Raw genomic sequence first — 22,357 nt, forward strand, 5'->3', positions numbered from 1 at the left:
TGGGCGGTGTATGGGTGTGGTCCAAATATTTTAATGAGTTCGGCAACCCGCTGTCCAAGACTCCTACTCTGCTACACACAGAACTAAGAACAACAGCATGAACAGAGAGAAATGAGTGAGGGAAATCAGGGTCTACATAATATGCAGGTGGTTTTGTAGACCCTTACTGCCATTAGCCCCCCCCCCCCCCCATTATCCATCTCTCATACTACCCTACCCACACCCCTTCTCCACATAGCTCCTATCAAACACACCCCCTACCCACCCCATCACCCCTATCAAATCACACAAGACTAGTTTGAGGTCTTCTCTGCATTCTACAGAAAAGGACTATTAGGGTGACTGTTGCCTTCCAGTGTTTGTTAGCTACATTAGCCTCTTGCTCCAGTGCAAAACGTTCAACACCAAACATGGTTACCTGGATTAACTACATCTCAGATAAGTGGAAAATCATTCCATTAAGCTGTATAGGGTCATGTGTAAAAGTTTTACATTTTAAAGTTTATTTATTTTGTAAATTACGTAATTAATTAAGTAAACTAATCCTCCACAGTGAACAGACTTAAATGCTACATTGTTCTGCAAACCTAAAAGCCCAATTATTATTTGCAGACTTTATTCTCGAAAAAATAAAACATCATAAAATGATTTGCCATGAATTTTGTAGAAAATTGTAGTACATTTAAGGTTTTATTATTTTTTTCAATTTGCTAAAGTAAGCCAATAAACAGCAATCGACAGCTAAAGTTTATAACATATTTTCTGTAGAGGATTTGCCAACTTATTTTCTCAACAAAAAAACAAACAAAACACACACACACACACACAATTTGGCCAGGGATGTCCAATCCTTTGCACACAACAGTATATTCTCTGGAGATTTCCTCATGATTACTCATGCCAGTGCTATCCTACTCTCCTCTGATGCTGCTTGAAACCAGTTATATAGATAGTTATGTAAAGTTATCCAACGCATTTCAAACAGCGTGGGAGTTTTACAGAAACCTCCGGTACTCTCTCTGCTTTCCACTATGCAGGTGGGCTTTAGCCTCCTCAAAGAAACGATTCATCACCTAAAACAAAAGCCAGGAACAATTTGTCAAACCCATCAGTCCCTGTGCAATAACGGCCACTGAGTAACAGAGAAGAACCGTATTTCTATCTTCATTAGTATGGGCTAGGCAGTGGATTTGTCACGAGGCCACATGTGATCACGTTGCTGAGGATGAAAAAAATAAATAAATAGACGAAGTGACCCTGTTCAGTCATCAAGTATTTACAGAGCAGCGGGCTGAGGGCAGCCAAGCAGAACGAGTAATGCAGCCGTGTCCTCGTCAAGCTGTGTTCTTGCAGTCGCTGCAGTAGCCTGACGTAGCAGATTTACTGGCGTTACACCTAGAGGGACCTTCCTGACTGAACGCCACGTAATACAGCGGCGGTCCTCATGTCCATACCATAAAAAAATATATAATATTAAAACAAAAAATGAAAAAAAAAAAAAACTTATCTTTAACAGATATTTAGTTATTAGACTAAAAGCTGATTCCACAAACCCACTCCTTTAGTATACCACCAGTATCGCTTGTCACTCATCCCTTTGTCTTGACTCTCGATACGGAGACATCACTTTCATTGCCTGAAATGGCCCGGCTGTCAGTAACTGTTTGCCTCATGCTCCGTATGTAACATCCGTACTAATACAAAGACAACGCAGTGGGGTCCGTGACACATCCGGCTTCTGTTGGCCAAGTAAGCATGAAGCCTTTCAGGCAGTGGAGGTCACTGAGTCATACTGGACTCTACACCCTACGGGGGATGGAGAGAGAGGGAGAGAGAGAAGAGACAGAGAGAGCACAAAAGAAACAAAAGAATTACGTAAAAAAAAAAGAGGTCAGAGCTGGGCCTCTTCTGCTCTCGCACAGTCAGTACTATCAGGCAATAAAAGGAAAGCCACAATCCAACATTGTGCAGAATGACACTGGAACAGCAGATTAGAGCTGTCATGAATACTCATATACTCAGCGTGCATGATGGTAATGTATATTTCATTTTTTTCCCTGATCTCTTTTACAGTATGAAACATCCTGATGGACAAACCCATTTATATAAAGACTGAGTGCAGCTACTTCACAATATGATACATATTGATACCATGATACTAAGTATGTCCTGATTCGATCCAGGGATATTTTTTATGGATCAGGTCTCAGGTATATTCAGTGTATTCAGTATACTCAGTCTCAGGTATATAGCTAATCCAGTTCCGATTCTTTGTATGTAAAATGTGAGAACCCAGATATTTTGATATGATATATCCCACTATCCACCTAGAAAGAGTAGAGAACATGGTTGGAATCATAGGAACAGCTCGGTCGTGGGTTAAATCCTACTTAACTGAACGTTATTAGTTCATAAAGGTAAAAGATGTATCTTCAAATTATTCAATAATTGCAAGATATGGAATTCTGCAAGGCTCTATTTTAGGACCGTTATTACTTACATTTTACATGTTATAAGCAAGCATGGCATTAACTACCATTGTTATGCAGATGATACACAACTACACATATCAGCCAAAAAAAGATGTTAAATGCTGGATGTTATACAACTTCCTCCTTCTAAACGGTGACAAATCCCTACATGATGCAAAAATATTCGTACATGCTTTTATTACCTCAAAGCTAGACTATTGCAATGCACTACTGTCAGGATGTTTTAGCAGGAACCTCAGTAAACCCGTTTAAAAGGCCGCAGCCAGGGTCCTTACTAAAACTAGTCCAGTCCAGTTCTGTCAGCACTGCATTTGCTTCCAGTTAAATAAATAATGGATAGAAAATTCTTTGACATACAAAGCCCGACACGGCCTCACTCCTGAGAACCTGCAAGATCTCATTTTCTCTTATGAACCATCACGATTACCTAGAGCACAGGCTGCTGCTTCTTACTAGTTCCCAGAATCCAGACGACTTCAGCAGGGGAAAGTGCCTTTTCTTGTAAATAACTGAAATAACCTTCCAGATGATGTTCGGGATTCAGACACAGTCTGACGCTTCAAGTCTAGGCTGAAAACTCATTTGTTTAGTTTAGCTTCTGGTAATGAATGTTTCCCTTTAGATAAAGGTGGCAGATCCAGGGGTTCATGGACAAGGGACTGTTGCAAACTGAGACGCTGGTGCTGTCTTCCTGTCGCCCTGGTACTGTCTACTAGCCGGTTGTTCCGCATCTTTGCTGATTTTAAAGCATCACTGAACAAATTTAAGAGGATATTAAACACAGGAACAAGTCCAGATTGTCACATTATGTAAATAGTCTAATAAAAAATAGATTTTACAGTATTAGATGACAGCATATCTTACCTAAATTGTCTCAGATAGAACATAGGAGCTGATATAATACAAGCAAAAACACTTTGTCCCTAAATATCATAAATGGAAGGTTGTATCAGCCCAAAGTTATTTCTCTAACTGAGACCCAAACCTGAGATCCAATCAGATCATAAGACACTGCTGTTAATCATTCAAACACTAAATGGAAATACAGACCTTACACATGGGGTGTACACATAGTGTTTTATTCCACTCCTTGTTCTGATAAAACGCCAGCCTGAGTGCACAGAAAATTACAGAAGCCCTGCCCGATGCAGTGCATTCCCACAACTGCCTAGAAAGGTTCATGTAACATCCCACCTCTCCCTCAATGGGTATCGGTATTGCAATTGGTTGACTGTGATTGTGCCGAAAGGCAATCAGCAATCGGTATTGGCCCCAACACACTCACCAGTCCAGTTCCACTATAAAATGAAATTATAGCAAATACACTATGTAATACATAGTAATAATGTTCAGGAAGCTTCTAAAAAAAATACTGATGTGGTTCACTCTGGGGTTCTTGTCAGATCACAAAGGCAGCAGCACAGGCAGCGGTCAGTTTGTGGGCATGTGTGTTTGAAAAAACTGTCAACATCTAAACATTCACACACAGACCACACACAGTGACAATCACGTAGCATTAAACATCACTACAGCATGAAGCAGCGCTAGAAAAACATAGCCAAAGTGCTATGCTAAATGTAAACGCACTGCATCCATGAATACGGTCTGTGAAAGTGAAACGAACTCGAGCAAACGACTCTTCTGGTTCAGGTATGGTTGCTGATTCTCTGTGAATTCCAGACACTGTATGGATTTGTTCAGTCCCAACAGCAGCTCACTTGATTTACTTTCATTTAGATTAGATAAACTTGGCACTGGATGGAAACCGGACATAGTGGGTCTTCTCAAGGAGAGATTTAGAAAGGGTTAAGATACACACACATACATGAAATTACAATGTATTGTAGATTTGTTTGTTCGATACTGCTTACTGCCCAGTTAGCTTCACCTTTAGCCATGTTTATCTTATTGTTTTGGAATTTCTGAAAGGTGAGGCATTATTATATGCACTGTTAATGTTTGTACTTTTTTTAATAGAAAAAATAATTGGTAGAAAAACAAATATAAACAGTGACAGTCATATAATAAACAAATCCAAAATAATTAAGTACAGAAAGTGCAAAGTCATATATTTTTTTTAAATACTTCTATTGTAGGGTTAAATGTTCTTGTCTTTGCTAGCAAATGGGCACTCAAAGTTACACAGGTCTATTAGTTAATTAATGACACCAGGGGCTCCCAAAGTATTTCAGTCCACATCCACAAATCAATAGTCAGCAAATCGAGTGGTGCCTTAAAAACGACAGCGACCCCCTCCAGTTAGCCATTAATTAGGAATGATTTTTACTCAAACTTAATACACTGGAAATAATAGGATAAGTGAGCTTACTGCCTGTCCCAACACAAACAACTTTTCAAAGGCTGAGGGGGGCTAATTAAGTCGCGCACCCATCTCCAATCTCTCACCCAGCCTTAAGAGTATTTTGCAGCAGGCGGAATCCGAATCCAGCTTCCCCGCAGTCAATTTAGGTCAGTATAATCAAATGTTTGTAAAAGCTTTCTGCAGGAGGTGCATGTTGGCTATCTGCATAAGGCATTCAAATCCAATATTATACCGCCATGAACTGCTGATGGAATTTCTTGTGAATAAGATTTGCACCTAATGCGGCACGGCTGGCTCGTTTGTTTATTAAACTGATCGCTTGTCGCGGCGTTAATCAGGCAATCGACTGTGAAAGCCAATTACAACTGCATAACTAGCTAAGATAAGCGTGAACAACAAATTACAACAAATGATATTTTAAATCTATGTACCGATTCTGCTGGAGGCCAGCTAGCAGAACAATCATGAAAAACAGATCATAATCACCATGTGTTTCCAGAGCCTTGCTGAGCCAACATCGATACACAAGGTGCATAACTTTCCTCCTGTTTGTTTGGTGATTATAGACAGACCCATTTGCTAAACTCAGTGTCTGGTGACTAACTTGCGTTGATGGATATTCAGGAGTAGCCTAATAATGATGCTCATGATGTGTGATGGGAGGGCCACTAAGCAGCAAGGCAATGCAAAACATTTCCAGTAAATAGATGGTAAGCACCTCTACATGCACTTAAAGTGGGTGGCATTTAAAAGCTCAGTGTGCAAGAGCCTTTAAGGCTGTTAATAATGTCCATGGTTGACCCATAATGTAGCACAACAATGGCAATCATCCCACGATATTTCATCATGATATCAACAGCAGATTCATTACTACGGCTGTTAGTGACTCTCTAGTGTTACCAATATACAGCTACATATAATTTACAGACAATACACAATACACAGAGAACAATAGTAAACACAGTATACACAGACTATACCAGGACATTTCTGTACAGTGTGCTTTACAGTGTTATTGTTATTCACAGAACAGCAGTAAGCGACACTATACAGAATAAAGCACAGCAGTGTGAACATTAAATGAGTAATGGTGCAGTAGTGCAGTAACTGTAGGATACCAGTGATGATAGTTTATCAGTAGTATCTATGGCCTGTAGCTGATGATGGTGATCAGCTGCTGAGGAAGGTGATGGCCTGAGGGTAATCATCACTCCCGAGAAGGCAGTTCCACATGCTCCAAAGCCCAATGCTGAGGGGCTTTATACCCCTCTTAGCGACACTTGCCTTTACGAACAGTGACCTTTGGCTGCTGTGCAGCTTCTTCCGTTCTATCGGCAGTGTGTTTCTATGGAGCTTACATGAGTTGCGAATGTATCTGAATACCTGTATTAGAAGAGTGTGCATCTTAACGTACCTAAAGAGCTGACATAATGTGTATGGTATTGTAGTCCGACAACCAATTCCATTTGCACTGGTGTTGACCAATACACTTAAAAAGACAGCTAGAAAAGCAAGTAGAAGTACTCATTTTAAAACTTCTCTACTCCATGAAGTGTAATAAAATTTAACAAGCAAGCCCACAGCAAAGGCAGAGCATCCCTCCTCTAGAAATACTGTATCCACTACCTTGAAAACAAGAGCTGAAGTGAAGAAACACACTCCTTATAAGCACATATTAGATTGTAGCTAACATATTCCATTAACAGGTTAATGGAAACATCATCATTTAATGTTAACGTAATAACAAACGTTCACCCACTTCGGTATCATTTGCTGTATCATTTGTTTAAAACTAACATCACTGGGTCATATCATACTGAATATAGTTTTGTGAAAGGTTACACCTCTAATGTCAAAACCAAGTCAAATAACAGAGCACAGAGCACTGCAGAGCTGGGTTCCTACAGCACTGAGATGAGAAAAAGCTACAAGGAGTCCATTTACAGAGAAAGTTGTTGTAGTGCTGCACAACTAATCAGTGACACTGATAACAGTGATAATAAAAAAACTATTAGCAACAATTGTCTAAAACGATTAGTGTGCAATATCATTTCCGGTTACAGCTCACAGATAGCGGAGGCTGTACCTGTGGAAAGTGGTTCATGATGTAAGTCTTCTAAAGCACTGGAGCACTTTATATTGAAGTCTTGTAGGTAGACAGTTAAAAGGAAGGTGAACTTGTCTGGCGCAGGAGCAAAACAGTGGTCCACAAACAGCTTTCTAGTTTATATAATGTGCATCTCTGCAGTAACGTATATTTATGACGTCCTGTTTTATATAACGTGTATGCAGTACTTTTCTACACCTTCTAAAAACATTGGCACTAAGGACTGTGGAAACCCTGAGCCTCGTAATGTTACATTGCTTTGAAAATCTGGAAGGTCCCGTAACCAACGGCCAGTTAACTCAGTAATTCCCTTTTTTTTGTTGAGGATCACTATGAGTTTTGTCAGATGTAATGAATGTGCTCGTAGTCCTTGAACCTCCCTGACAAAGGGATGTCACTATTAAGTCCTTGAGTAATCTACAAAATATGTTGGTGATTAATCTTTAAAAAGAATCATATCCAATCAAATAGAATTTATATTCTAAACAAAATAAGCCCAAAGTGAAGCATCTGACCTTCCCATAGAAGAGTAAATGTTGTTTGAGTAATTAAACTCAACATTGAACCAAACACAGAGCCATTTCTTAACTGCCATATATATATATATATATATATATATATATATATATAACATGATATATTTAGGATATGTGTTGGACACAGTTCCAGTACGTAAGTGCAGGGTGCAGAGTGTTTGTTTGGGGTAAAGGTGTGATGAGATATTTTGTGTGATGGGTTGGACTGACACATTTGACACAACTGGCTGTTCAGCAACCTGATGGCCTGATAGTTCTGGTCTTCATGCTTCTGTACCCCCTGCCGCCAACAACTCTAACAACTCTCAAAATATGGATCATATGATCTGACCAGCTCTCAGGATCGGCTAAATTTATAATGAAAATGATACATGATCAATCTGATCAATCCTTCCATCCCTTCAAAATTGTCCATTCACCCGCAGCTCCACAAACACGCAAACAAAGTAATAGTTAAGCATAGGATACAAACATTACCTTACTAAAACTGCAACCTAGACTCCATATAAGACAGTAAAACTAACTGGGATGTCACAACAAGAGCCACAATCAGTGAGAAAACTGTAAACATGTACAAGCAACCCCCTATCTCACACTCAGCAATCATTCCACACAAAATCCTGCAATAATGCACATACTCGTACACACACAAGACAAGAAATAAGCACAAAATGCCTTGGACAGGGAGCACTCTGGAGATTCTTAGTGCTGGGCTGTCAAGACTGTCAGGATTGACACTAAAAAGCAGGACGTACACACCAGGGTAAAAATTAGCAGCCATACTTTAATCCAACACAACATATCCAAGAAATAATCCAAGGTCAAAAACCCACCGAACAGGGAAGTACAGGAAAACCAGTAATCAGAAATCCAACAAAGCACAGAACCGGGTCGATACCAGAACAGCTACACAGAAACAAAACAACTCAGAAATTCAATATGGGCATTAGAGACTGCAAACTCAGATGGAACCTGCTGAAGGAAAGGCAACAGGCCCAGTAAGTCTCAGCTGGGAAAGAGGTGCCTGTGATGAAGGGGCGGAGGTCGTGATCAGTGGGCCGGCAAAGCAGAGCGCTGGAGCATAGAAGGGGGTGTTGGTGAGGGTGTGACACAGACTGCTTCATGCCATGCCAGAGGTGTTTTGAGGGAGGAAGTACGTTTGGGAAACTCTCGACACTGTACAATAATTCATGTACATTAGGGGTGTGTAGTATACTGGTGAGAAACCAAAGACTTAATTACTCAGTTATGGGCAGACTGATGTATTGGTCTAGTGAATCGGACTGGGGATGGTCCAGATATTTTTTATGGATGAGGTATTCAGTTCCGATCCCTTGTTTTTACCACTGTGTTCTGTCATATACACTCAAGTGTCCTCAGGTGCCATTAACACAGAAATCACTCTATTTTCTGTCCTGTTTTTGCCCATGATGCCTAAACAATGTGAGGAAATACACTCCCACCACATCTTTACTTTTGCATTATGGCTGGCTAGAAACAAAACAATCATAGAAAAAAATCACTCTGCACACTCTTAGACCCCTAACCCTGGTGTCAGTGTCACAGTCAGTACATTTTATATCAAATACCTTACTTACAACAGCACTAATCTAATCATTTTGAATATAAAAACATCATTCCAGCATTCTGTATTGTGTATTCTGTATGTTTTGTTTGAATATAATGTTAGTCTTAATATTTAACAATAGCTGGTTTTAAATATGTTTTAAGTTGGCATTGGTTACTCCTAAGCTCATGTAAAGAGAGTAACACTTTAGTTTGTATAGCTTGTATATTTAGTTAGCTGGTATAAATTCCAGTTCTAACTCACTGTAAACAGGCTTTTTGACATGAGCAAGGATACTGTATAATACTATGTATAATGTTGGCAGTGATGCACGATTATACCAGTGTGGGCAGGGATTACACCAAGTGGGCAGTCTTACTATGGCATTATTTCATTATGCATTTTAGGAATGTGTCTTCTTTTATCATCCGACAGGGCTAGGGGGTGAATGTGGCCAGGAAAATGTCAGAATGCTTGAACAAGCTTGGAGCAGAGACATTTAGAAAATGGAAAGTATTTATCTTGAATTACACACCCAAAAAAATGTTTTTCTAAGGTTCTTCAGTAAAGACAAAAGCTCTGTACAGAACCATGACATCTCAATGCTGGGGGGCTTTATGCCCCTCTAGCCCTTGCCTAGTATTAAGTATGGCGCTAATAGTTTCATGTTTATCAACTACATAAAGTCTACAGAGATTAGTCAAGCTCAGTGTTTGTGCATTTGCACATCTGTGTCAGCAATGGGTGCATTTCATAGTGTATTTATGAATTACCATTAAAAATGTCTCACAAAGGATCTAAAAAGAAACAAAATGTATAATACTGTCACTGCAAGAAAGGGTAACGCAACAGTGGCCAGTATTTTACACACACACACACACACACACAATATAGAGACAGAGGAATAAAAGCATTGTAGGCCAACTTGGTTGGTTGGTTTCTTATTCAGCAGTTTCTGATTCTGTTGCACTTACACACACAGCAGTTATATTCTGGCTGCTGTACAGAAACAAGAATAAAAACATAGGTAACTTTTGCACCATTTAAGGTAGAATAGAAAGATACAAAGTATAAGATAACAATTATATTTCACACAAAGCTATAAATACTCTCGATGAGCATTCTCAAAAAAGAGAAAGATACTGGTGGGTTGCCCAGGTCAAGATTTTGGAGTGGTGCTCTTGTTTTAAATATTTAAAAAAATCTGTTTTAATATTTAAGATGTGCCACAAAATAAGCATCTACCAATGTTATGTTCAATATATATTTATACATTAATGCAGTTTAGAGGGCGTATCAGATTGCAGAAAGATTGGCAGTGGCATCACCATGGAAACATAAACAACCTCTGCGTCAGTAGCAGTGCCAGTGCTGTAAAAGTGTATCTAAAAAGCAAGTTAACCCTTTCGCAAGTGAGTGCTGGCTCTCTGTAGCACTCTGCCCAGAGAGAGCTCTTTTGGCACAGCGCAGCAGCAGTTCTAAAATTTGACCGTTACTCAGAAGCTCAGCTGTACATCATCTGTAGAACAGTGCGGGGAATCAACAGGCAAGAACTGTGTAGACTAGGGATGCACCGATCTGGCTTTTTCAGTTCTGATACCGATACAGATACATAATCTTTGCAAATCAGTTGATATCCAATACCGATCAAATATTGTTGAATTAATAAACTGTATACCTCACCATGTGGGAGAGACTTAAGGCATCAGGATTGACTTAAACATTACTTTACAAACTTTGTAAAACAAAATATAACAAATTAACACATAGATATAAATGTACCAAACTGCTATTTCTTTGTCACTAAAATAAACAATTGTGCAGAACCTTGCCTCAACATCAAATTCAAAATAAAAAAGTCAAACTTCTTAAAATATATTCAAATACATAAAATGCATCAGCCAAAACTGAAAGTAAGTAGCTCATTGTTTTTTAAAATAGCGTAATTCAAAGTAAAATCTAGCAGCTGAACCTGAGAATAAATAAGAAACTTGGTCAAATATACAAGCAGCAATCAAAAATTGCAAACATCTAAACATTCAGTGCAGTCTCACACCAACCAATTAAAGTGAAAGGATCTGTTCCATGGATCGGGCCTAATTATCTGATACCCAACCCAGCTAATTTTGTTAATATCGGGACCGATATCTGATCCTAATGTTGGATTGGTGCATCTCCAGTGTAGACAAGATCAAATCATAAATCTGGTGCTAAATTTTATTATCCTAGCTGTTTTTTGAATGTTTTAATAAAGTGATGACACTTCAGGATCCCAAAGCATGTATTGACTGGATCTGACGGATATAAAATTATTTATTATTTATACAATTAGAAAGAAATAAACAATAAACATTAACTGTGCTCTATTCTCTCAATATGAAGCTAAATGCCCACCGTAAAACAGCGCCGCAATAACATTCATCCCCCAGTGAGTTCTGTTTAGGGTGGGAACTGAAAATTCCAGTAAGAGGCTGGAGAATAACTCCAGCGTTGTTGTTGCAGCCGTGCTTGTTTAGAGTGAGGGGTAAGCAATACAGCCAAAATTCACAATACACCATTCATTTCACACCATTCAGTTTTATTGGATTGTGTTTGTTGGAAAAAAACATAAATTTGTTCCATATCTAAAGAAAAAGGTGGACAAAAAATCTGCCCGTTAGGATCCCCTCCTACACTAGCTCTCCTCTCCTTAAGCCTCACTGTCACCGTGATGACTGTTTCAGCTTCCTTTCAAAAGGTGACATACCACACTGCACTGCCGCAGATGTAGCCAACACAGCCAAGCACTGTTATGCCTAAAGAGTGAGCTCTTTGTCATGTTAATGTTTTGAGTTTTCTGCCCCTGCAGCAGAGCAGGCACTGGGCAGGAGAACTCACTGCTGTAGCAGCTCGCTCCAAAGTGAGCCTTTAGGGCAATGGTAAAGTTACTGACTGCTGCTGGTCAACAAATTTAAAAGTTGCCTGCAGCTGGGCAGTTGTACGGCCTACATTAATGCACCTTTTTAGCTTTGATATCTGACTAGGCAACATTACAAGCACACTGTTCCCTTTCTTATTTCAGGAATGCAAATGTCTATACTCAGATAGCAGGCATGTTTTCCCTACATTCAAGGCAAAGCCACAAGAATACTACAAGTTGTTCTTTTTAGTTATGACACTATTATTTCCTCTTCCAAAAGTAGTGCTTTTCCTGTAGCACTGAACGTGCCATCTGGTCTTAACGTCAAAGGTTAGGCCACGCAGAAGAGATATACCCCTGAGAATCGCTTTGTGAAGCAGGACGCCTCATAGAAACACACAGCGCTCGCCCCCAGAGACTCCCGTTGCACGTGACGTTCACTCCTCTCCGTCAGGTCATGCCCAGATAGAAAGACATGCCTATCATCACATGGCCTCTACACCCTTACTTGTGAAGACAAATGACGAAACTCAATCACCACTCTTTTCATTAGGGAGGGATGAAAAGTCACTTGTGACAAAGTGAGTTTTTCTTATGTTAAATCACAATCCAAGGCCAATGACTCTTTTCAAGAGGCCTGTGAAGCATTTTTGCTCATATATGTAATTATGTATTCTACTTCATTCCTTGCTACGACTAAATAGGAGTGCTTAAAAGTCAGCCTGTTGCCAAAGGCGGATACTTAAGGATGGGAATGAGAGGACAGCAATGGTGGAGGTGTAACTGTACTATTCTACTTTACTGAAGGTACTCTAGCTTATGTCAGCCTGGTTCCGAAACGTGCATTCCTACTTAATTAAGACAAATTAAAGCAAATCTTAAATTTAACATGTGACTGTAGGTTTCCTTTTTAGGTGGTGTTAAGAGACAAAACCATTCCATAGCTCAGCAGTTTAGCAGTACACAGAGGAATACATTTAAAAAAAAATGTTTAATCAGTGTAAATAATCAAGGAAAACATTAGTTTCTCATGTGAGATGAGTAACAGAGACTTCCTCTTGAGACAAGATAATGAGCGATCACTACTACCCAGTACAGTGTTGGATGCTGATGAAGACTTATTGTCTTCTACGCAAGGTCTTCCTTAGTGTGAGTTTTTCAGACACATCTTTTTTCACTGTTTCCTTTTATAGATACAGTGGCAAAAGATCTTCTAAGATTTAGCAGGCTCTGAAGTGGCGTTACACTGTTCTACTGTGCGGCACTACCTGTGCAGTCACAAATGTGACCTTCTTGAAAGAATCATCAGAGGAAAACCTTCCCTGCATCCTCACCACAAAGTTTACTATCATAAGTTGTTACAGTCCTGTGGACCAATGAAGATACAACTGAACTATTTGGCCACAATGAGCAACAGTATGTTTGGAGAAAAAGGACACTGCTCCAACTGTTTAGCACAGGGTGGATCGATGCTTTGGTCTTGTGTTGCAGCCAGTGGCATGGGAAACATCTTCCTTGTAAAGTAATTCAATTAAATCAATTAAATCCTGGCAAATACACAATGGAGCACTTCAGGAGGCACTAGCTGAAGGTTCTGCCATGGCCCACACAGGGCCCCAACCTAAACATCATTGAAAAACTATGAATAGCAAAGAATTTAAAGACTCTTAAACTGCTACAAAGCGAGTTACAAGTTGTGATACTTGCCAAATAGGGGTTGTTTCTAAGTACTGACCATGCAAAGTGCACAAGCTTTTACAGAAAATGTAAGAGATGGAAACAAATTGTGCCATCTTTAACTTTACGCTTAGCTATTTACAGTCAGACAGTCCATATCATGGGGAAATGAATTACGACTGTAGTGGCTGCATAGAACTACACAAATATCATGAGCAGATAGTGCAGGATTCAAGCTCTTTAAACCATGCTTGTGTTCCAACACCTGTTAATCTGCAACAGAATCATTGGATTTACCCATTACTACAGTCCCACGTTTGCCAACAGGTTCGCTACTAGCAGGCTGATGAGCCACTTTAGCCTTCAGTCCCAAGAGTACTGACTGCATTTAAAAGATATCAGATAGGAGTAATCAATCATGCAATTAATCCACTTAGAGCCTCAAGGGTCAGCAAAGCAAACACCAGTTTGGCTCACAAGATGCACTGTGAGAAGAATCTGAATACCAGATATCATCCACAGCACCAGCTCATGACACTGAGTTGAGTTATAGGACATGTTCTACTGCTGCAACAACATTTTTCAGGTCAGTTCTATGCTCTTGACTGGAATAAGTGGTGTCAGAATACTAGTGGACCTACATGTTTTAATCGATTCAATTATTGTGGACTTGTCATGCTGTCATTGCAAACTGTCTCCAGTAGTAACCACAGCACGCCAAGACATTAGCAACAGCATCTCAGAGGAATTGTCATTCTGTCCATTGAGACTTAATGCGCCAGCAAACAGAGCACAGCTGAACTGAAAACACATGGATGTATGGCTCTACAGCTCTAGTGAAGCTCAGTATGCAGTCGTTCCTGATAGCACTGACAGCAAGGCAGAAATGGAATAATAAAAAATAAAAAAACATTAGTTCCCTCCGAGGGGAACCAATTTTTAACATTACCATTCTTGCATTCTAACATCAACATAATGTTCTCAGTAAAATGAAAAAAAAAAAAGGTTAAGGCCCCACGTTGTCCAGCGGAAGAAAGAGCTGTCACTATGACCAGATTAACCCGGTAATGCTGCTAGCCATCATCAGAGAAGGCTCAATTGGCCTGGTACACAGCGCTTTCCTCTGAGCGCGCTGGTTGTCCTGCACTGTTGCATTGGCAACATTTCATAAAAAGGGGCGCTTGCTGGCTGTGCATGTGCCCGAGGAAGCGTGTGTCGGTCTTCACCCTTCCAGTGTCAGAAGCATTGCAAGTGATAGAGGGAGAACATGTTAATTCTGATGCTCACATACACCAATCAGCCATAGCGTTAAAACCACATGCCTAATATTGTTTATGTCCATCTTCAGCCACCAAAACAGTTCTTCACCTGTCAAGGCACAGGACTGCAGAAGGAATCCTGTGCTATCTGGCACAAGACAACGTTAGCAACAGATCCTTTAAGTCCTGTATCAATGATCCTTGAGTGCTGTGACCCTGTTGTCAGTTCCATGGATCACTTTTAGTAGATAATGACCACTGCATACCGGAAACATCTGACAAGACCTACCATTTTGGAGATGCTCTGACCCAGTTGTCCATCCATCACAACTTGCCAAAGTTTCTCATCTTCTTACGCTTGCCCATTTTTCCTGCATTTTTCCAAGACATGACTAATGACTAATGACCATGACTAATATGTATATGTTTAATAATGAACAGAAACAGTCATTTAGAAAAATCACAGATACTGAAAAGGTTTAGGAAGTTAGGTTAGAATCTAAATGTTTCTATACATTTCTAGTTTGGAGCTGGAAACTGAAGCCGTTAGCTGATAGTTATGTTGTGGGTGTGTGGCAATAGATAAAAATACTGACATTGCAATGCAATGACATACTAATGATAATGATCATATTAATAATGATAATGTAAATCATTAGACAAGGAACATTCAGTTAACCATGATATCTAAAGCAGTACGCTGCACTTCTCCCACCTAACAGATCTAGTCTCATTAGCAGATTAAGCAAATGAATGATCATTTATCTTCACTCAAATTTAGATAGTATCATATTGTGAACCCACTATAGTGAAGGCTTGGTGAAGCGATGTCCTGGTATTTTTATCTTGTATCAACAGTCCAGGCTGGTAGAAGGGGTGTAATGGTTTGAGGAATGGTTTCTTGGCATCAATCAATTATCTCCTCAATGCTACAGCCTGTCTGAGTGTGCATCCTTTCGTGATCACAATTTACCATCTTCTAATGGCTACTTGATGATGCACCATGATGATGCACCATGTCCCAAAGCAAAGGTAACCTCAAACGGATTTCAGTACTTTAACTACTGAATTAGGGAAACAAGCTTCTAGGTATACTGTGCTGTATACCATACTATACTTAACTGAAGGAACTGGTGTCACTGACTCACTTTGGAAGTGGGCAAATCAATGTCTGTAATGGATGATGGATTTTTTGCAGCTGTAATACTGTATATGACTCTATGGGAATAAACTGTTATATGCAATGTATAAAATCTTTCTGATTGTGTTTCGGCTCCTGCCAAAATACCATTCAATTCTGATGTTCATTCTCATTTAACTGGTTCAGAGTGATTCTGCCAAGAGGGTATTCTTGCCTTGTGCCCAATGATTTCTGGACCCACCACAATCCTGACTAGAAACACAGATAACAAGCTGAATGGATGGATGGTTCAGCACGCTGGCTAATGGATGATCCAGTCTAAGTAAAATATGCTATTAGGAAATTGAATTGTGTCAGAGTTCAGCGCCTCTGTGTGAAAGAAAAGCCTAAGTCCAGGAAGCTTAACACAGATTGAGAATATACTGGGTATCTGACTGTCGTCTGTCAGCTTTAAAGGGTGACCATATGGTCAAGCAGGCTTACAGTAACAATACTATGGTCCAGACCACAACTCTATTACATTGGCATCTTTACTGAAGCATGCAGAGCTGTTTTCACTGCTCTAAACCACAGCCACTGGTTCAAACACACCTCTTATTTAAGAAGGATTTCTAAAGCCTTGACCCTCATGGCCGCATCTTCTGCATCGTTTAGAACTCTGCCTGTCTGAACTGTGACTGGAACTCCCCAAGCACGAGAACGTCTCCGATCCCAGTCAGAAGCTCTGCTCACTCTGAGGTGAAGAGCAGCACGCAATGTAAATACCGAGCGCTTCAGAAAATGAATAAAAAGTCTAGGTCACAAAGCCTCGGAGGGAGAAAACAACAGGGAATCTGCGCGAGATAACAAGCGGATAACATCTGTCCACGATTCAGAATCAGAGACGCCTTAATCTACGCCTTGTTTACTGTGTTTTTTTCTTCTCGTGAGGCCCAGAGTCGAAGGGGGCTGCTTCTACCAGAGCTAATTAAGAGACACACAATGAGCTAAACAGCAAATCGGGAGATTACATCACAGAGATGACTCATCCTTATAGCCCTGGGGCAGTAGAGCATGTGACTACTTAACACCTCCCATGTTATCTCAATCCTCGCTGAAGATCCCGGAAAGAATTAAATAAACACAGATGTCATGGAGATACAGATGGAGGGCAAGAAACAAGTCAGATTAGATACTAGTTTGATTTAACACACCTTAAGGGGCACAACATTTTTTTTAGATTTTCTTATATTCATCATTGCATGAAGTATCTTTATTACGACATATAAAAATACATTTAAAATAATAAACAAATACATATTCACATCTCAAATGTAGATTGACAAGCACATGTTTGGTGTCTGATACCAGCCTCTTCAGTTATGCACTGGAGCTAAAAGCCTAATATATATATATAAAGATTTTGGGTGACATAGACTTCCATTACCAGTTTAGAAATATTAGCCTCATAGCTCAAATGCAAAGTGTAAGAAGCAAATTTCCAACCCCACACATGCTTTGGCTGACTATAAGGGGACAATTGTGTAAGTATGATATATTGATGAACTACTTCTTTAAGCACAGGTGTCAACAGCGTCAGTATTACGATACAGCGCCGTATGACGTCACTACTCTGAACACGATCTAAGCGGTACATTTAACCCCCAGTCTTTAATCGTATACGTCATATCAGCGACGAAATACATGAACGATTCACCATTCAGCAGAGCCAGAAACCCCCAGCGCCGTCATGACCACCCATCACGACCACCCATGACCTTTCAGTCGTGCCTTAACAAAAACTCATCTACGTCATTTTCGGCTGGAATACGCGCAGTGGACTATTCCCGCTCAAACGTCTCCGTACCCCTGATTGGCTTCGTTACTCGCGTGCAGCAAGTGGACCGACTCGGTGTCAGGAAGCTCGAATCAATTTAACGAACCGATTCTTTAGAACTGAACGAGGGCACGAATTGAGTGTCATTTATTGATGCACAAGCCAAATCGACCCCGCTGGGAGTCGATTCCGCAAGTGAGTCTGCTTTCGCTACTTCTGCTCGCTATTACATCCCTCATGTGCACAACACAGACAGATAAAAATAATATATTAATTAGCACATTTTAAACGGACACGCTGTGGTGATTATTACTGAAGTTACTATTTTGAGTATTAGTTTGGCTTTAGCTAAATATGAACTTTTACACAAGGACTACAAAAAGTTGGATTCAACTGACCTGCAGCGAACTGGTTTGACCGGTTGATAAAACGAACCGATTCTAAGAACCGATTCGTTTACGACTCATCTCCCCCAACGCCTGTCACCTAAATAACACTGGACATGTGCGTGCAGTGTCGGAGAAACTGGAGCTAATCTCGTCCTAATTACACGCTGCAGTGACCGAGGAGTGGACAGAGGCCGTGGACATCAACTGTGCCCTATTTTACACATTTATAGCTACAGGTTTTAGGGGGGTTGAGAGACTCTAGGCTAATTGCTTATAAGGCAAAAGCCCTGATCAGCTTCAGGCACATGTCAGACTCTTGTCGCTAACTAGCTATCGCTAACTATATAAACAGATTTTAGGACACTAGCTACGACAAATACAACCCCAGCTAGTAGCTAAGCAGATTTATTAAAGCTGCATCTACCAATTAAATCCTAATCAGTGCTTCCTCCTTGATCCGCTCCCAGTCTAACCACAGTGACAGGAGGGAAACCCTTGTGTTGTCAAAACCTCGCCGAAAACAGTCCAGCTAAACTAGCCAGCCAGCTAACCTAGTCCAGCGCACACAGCCAGCACTGCCTTAAGAAAAACGGCTTAAAAAGGAAGAAAAAACGGGGTTACGTTTAGCTTTTCTTAGCTAAAATCTTCGGAGTCAAATTCAGGCTCAACCACCCAATTAAAGGAACTAGAGCTCGCTGATGTAAACAGCTAGCCTGCTCAGTCTGATAGAGCACCCCGAGGGATTAACGGTCCCGCTGAGTTCAAACAGGTCCACCGACCCACCTGATACCGGACCACTGAAGCCGCTTTCATTAAAACGTGAGCAGAAACCCCGGCTGCAAGTCGTAATTCATCTAACTACCCCACCCCAGAGCCGAAATGCTCCTTAAAGCGGACCTGAAGCTGAACGTATGAAGGTTTAAGCGGATCTTACCTGCGCTGCCGAGCAACAGAAACACCAGGATGATCTCCGTGGTCTGAAACATTGCATTCACTTGGTAAAAAAACGGACGCGGGTATGATTTTGTCTGTGGTGGCTATTACTGTTAATCCTTATTTAAGTGGAAGTTGCCTCAACTTGCTTGTTTTTGTTGTTGTTGTTGTTGTTTTAGCGCGGCTCTCGGTGGAGATGCTGGCTGCTGAGGCGTGAGGAGAGAGTCGGGTTTAAAATAGCATCGCCTGTACGCGGGGAGCGGAGCGCGCGCACGATGCAGCCTCCGCACACACGGCGGATTAATGCGCCTGTCGGGAAAATAGTGCGCTCAGCCAGCCTCGGGCTGCGTCCACAAGCACAGGCGACCCCGTCTGATCAGCCTGTCGGCTTCATCATCCTCATCATCATCATCATCATTGGCAGTGCTTTGCTTATGGCGCTGTGTGAGTGGATTTCCCTATGAAAGTGGCTGCCTGAGCTCCGTGCCTGGGTTTCATATGCAGGGAATGTTACAGCAGGACTTTCGGATACGACCGTGGCCTGCCGGTTTGTACAGAGCCCCTGGGGGGACATGGTGGTTGACTTTAATAAGGCGTGGCCACAGGATGATATATTGAGGCCTTCAATTACGTTTGTAGTGGCCACAAAATAATGAGTTGAAGCCACAGTAATTTTATGTCTCCAATATATTATATCTTGGCCCTTTTATTCTTATGTGGCCTAATTGTATTATTTTGTGGCATCTTTCTGCATCAGTGTATTTTGTGGCCTCAATATATCATCTTGTCGCCATGATCAGTATAATCAACTATAAAGTATTATTTTGTGGGCTCAGTTTTTTGTCTTTTTGAATAAAAAGGTATTTTGTGGCCTCAATAAATTATCTTATGGCCTCAAAATAGTATCTTGTAGCCTCAATATATTATCTGATTGCCTCAATATATTATCTTGTTGCCTTAATATATTATCTTGTTGCCTCAATATATTATCTTGTGGCCTCAACATGATCAGTATTATCAACCATTATATATTATTTTGTGACCTCAGGTTTTTGTCTTTTTACCTTAATGTAGTTTTTGGCCTCAATATATTATCTTGATGCCTCAACATGATCAGTATTATCAACTATAAAGTATTATTTTGTGGCCTCTGTTTTGTCTTTTTGAATAAAAATGTATTTTGTTGCCTCAATATATTATCTTGTTGCCTCAATAAATTATCTTGTCGCCTCAACGTGATCAGTATTATCAACCATTATGTATTATTTTGTGGCCTCAGTTTTTTGTCTTTTTACCTCAATGTAGTTTTTGGCCTCAATAAATTATCCTGTGGCTTTAATACATTTTTAATATAATCAACCATAATATATTATTGTGTGGTCTCCATATGCACGACAGCTGCTTTCCAAAGCCTAGGCTGCTTTTCTTGGCAGCTGCGTCATAGATGGCTGTTCCAAAGTGAAGGAGCCTTCATATACAGCCTAGAAATGCAGCTGACGTTTGGAGCGATTTCAAGGATGCAACTGATGTATCCTTCTCGGCCCTCAGTTACCCACAGCCTATGCACACATCAAACATGAAGGGAAAAATTAAACAGCACCAAGAAAATGGCGGAAAATGGAAGAAAAAAAAACGCAGCCTCCAGATCAGAGTTTGTTTTAAAATGTTAGTTTTTATGAGTGTAAGCACCCAGGTTTTGCACGGCAGTTGTAGGAGGCGGGCCCTTTCTGGTGACATCACCAATAGGCTACTAAGAAAGAGTCTTAATAGAACAGTCCTTCAGAGGACCTGCTCTACCTTGGCACCCTACCTTGGCTTTGGAACGCAGCTTATGTGAACCAAAGTATTTGGACATACATTCTAATTTCTGAATTCAAGTGTATCATTCAGTCCCATTGCCACAGGTGTATTAAATCAGTCTGTCTTTGCAGGAGTATAGTGCATAAAAGTCGCCAATGCTCTACTGACACATTTCCAAACCTCCTCTGGCATTGATATCAGCACAAAACCTGTGTGCCGGGAGCTTCATGGCATGGGTTTCCATAGCCGAGCGGCTGCATGCAAGCCTTACATCACCAAGCACAACACAGAGTGGTGTAAAGCACATTTCCACTGGATTCTGTAGCAGTCTGAATCACGCAAGTCTAAGTTTGGCGAATGACAGGAGAACGTTACCTGCCTGACTACATTGTGCCAACTGTGAAAGGTTTAATGGAGGAGGGATAATGCTATGGGGTTGTTTTTCAGGGGTTGGACTAGGCTCCTTAGTTCCAGTGTAGGGAGATCTTAATGCATCAGCCGACCAAGACAGTTTGGACAACTGTACGATTTTCTGGAAACAGTTTGGATAAGACCCTTTTCTGTTTCAGCATGACTGTGCCCCAGAGCACAAAGCAAGGTCCATAAAGGCATGGTTGGGTGAGTCTGGTGTGGAAGAAATTGACTGGGCCACACAGAGCCCAGACCTCAACCCCATTAAACACCTTTGGGATCAACTAGGACAGAGACTGTGAGCCAGGCCCCCTGTCCAACATCAGTGTCTAACATCACAAATGCCCTCTTTTGGATGAATGGGCTAAGATTCCCACAGACACGCTCCAACATCTTGCAGAAAGCCTTCCCACAGGAGTGGAAGCTGTTATAGCTGCAATGGGGGACCAACTCATTATTAATGCCTATGGGTTTAGGATGGGAATGTCAAAAAGGCTCATGTAGGTGTAATGTGTTGGTGTCCCAATACTTCTGTCCATATAGTGTATTTTCTTGTGGCCTTAATATATTAATATTTGTCCTCAATATATTATTTTAAGGCCACTGGAAATCTAATTTGTGGCCTCAGTATTTTTTTGTGGCCACACCTTTTATAAACAACCACTTTGTCACCTTAGATGCTCAGTAGCTTTTGGAACGTAATTTTATTGGCATTTTTCTATTCAAGTCTATTTCTGCACATGCCGGCGCTCTATACTGTGGACGTCAACAGTATATCTTGCTGAAGCAGGCTCCTGAGCTCGCCTGCATGTGTTATATGCCAGAGACAAAGAAACAGCTCTCGAAATGTTCTGAGGGCGGCCTGAGCCCCCCCGAGCTTTATTTGGCTCTCTCTAAATAATGATCTCTCTCACGGATCAGTGAACTGATACTCTCTTTTGTCTCCCATTGAGGGCTGAGAGGGGACTCTGGCCTCAAAAAGGAGCTCCATGTGGCCTGTCGATTCA

General features: G+C 40.8%; 1 protein-coding gene across 7 annotated transcripts in view; it reads right to left on the reverse strand.

Annotated features, from left to right (window-relative positions):
• ncam1b (neural cell adhesion molecule 1b) overlaps nt 1-19,633 on the reverse strand; it is a 106,706-nt gene extending 87,073 nt beyond the window's left edge. For 3 of the 7 annotated variants that reach the window (XM_072692151.1, XM_072692150.1, XM_072692149.1), the window contains exon 1: nt 19,141-19,625. In XM_072692151.1, the coding sequence (XP_072548252.1) occupies nt 19,141-19,192 (52 nt within the window). In that variant the 5' untranslated portion in view covers nt 19,193-19,625. Of the gene's footprint in view, nt 1-19,140 lie in introns of all 7 variants that reach the window. The other 4 variants (XM_072692156.1, XM_072692155.1, XM_072692153.1 and 1 more) reach the window with 3 other exon arrangements.
• Nucleotides 19,634-22,357: the final 2,724 nt, after the last annotated feature.

The sequence above is a fragment of the Salminus brasiliensis genome, chromosome 11 (assembly GCF_030463535.1).
Source record: "Salminus brasiliensis chromosome 11, fSalBra1.hap2, whole genome shotgun sequence".
NCBI lineage: Eukaryota > Metazoa > Chordata > Actinopteri > Characiformes > Bryconidae > Salminus > Salminus brasiliensis.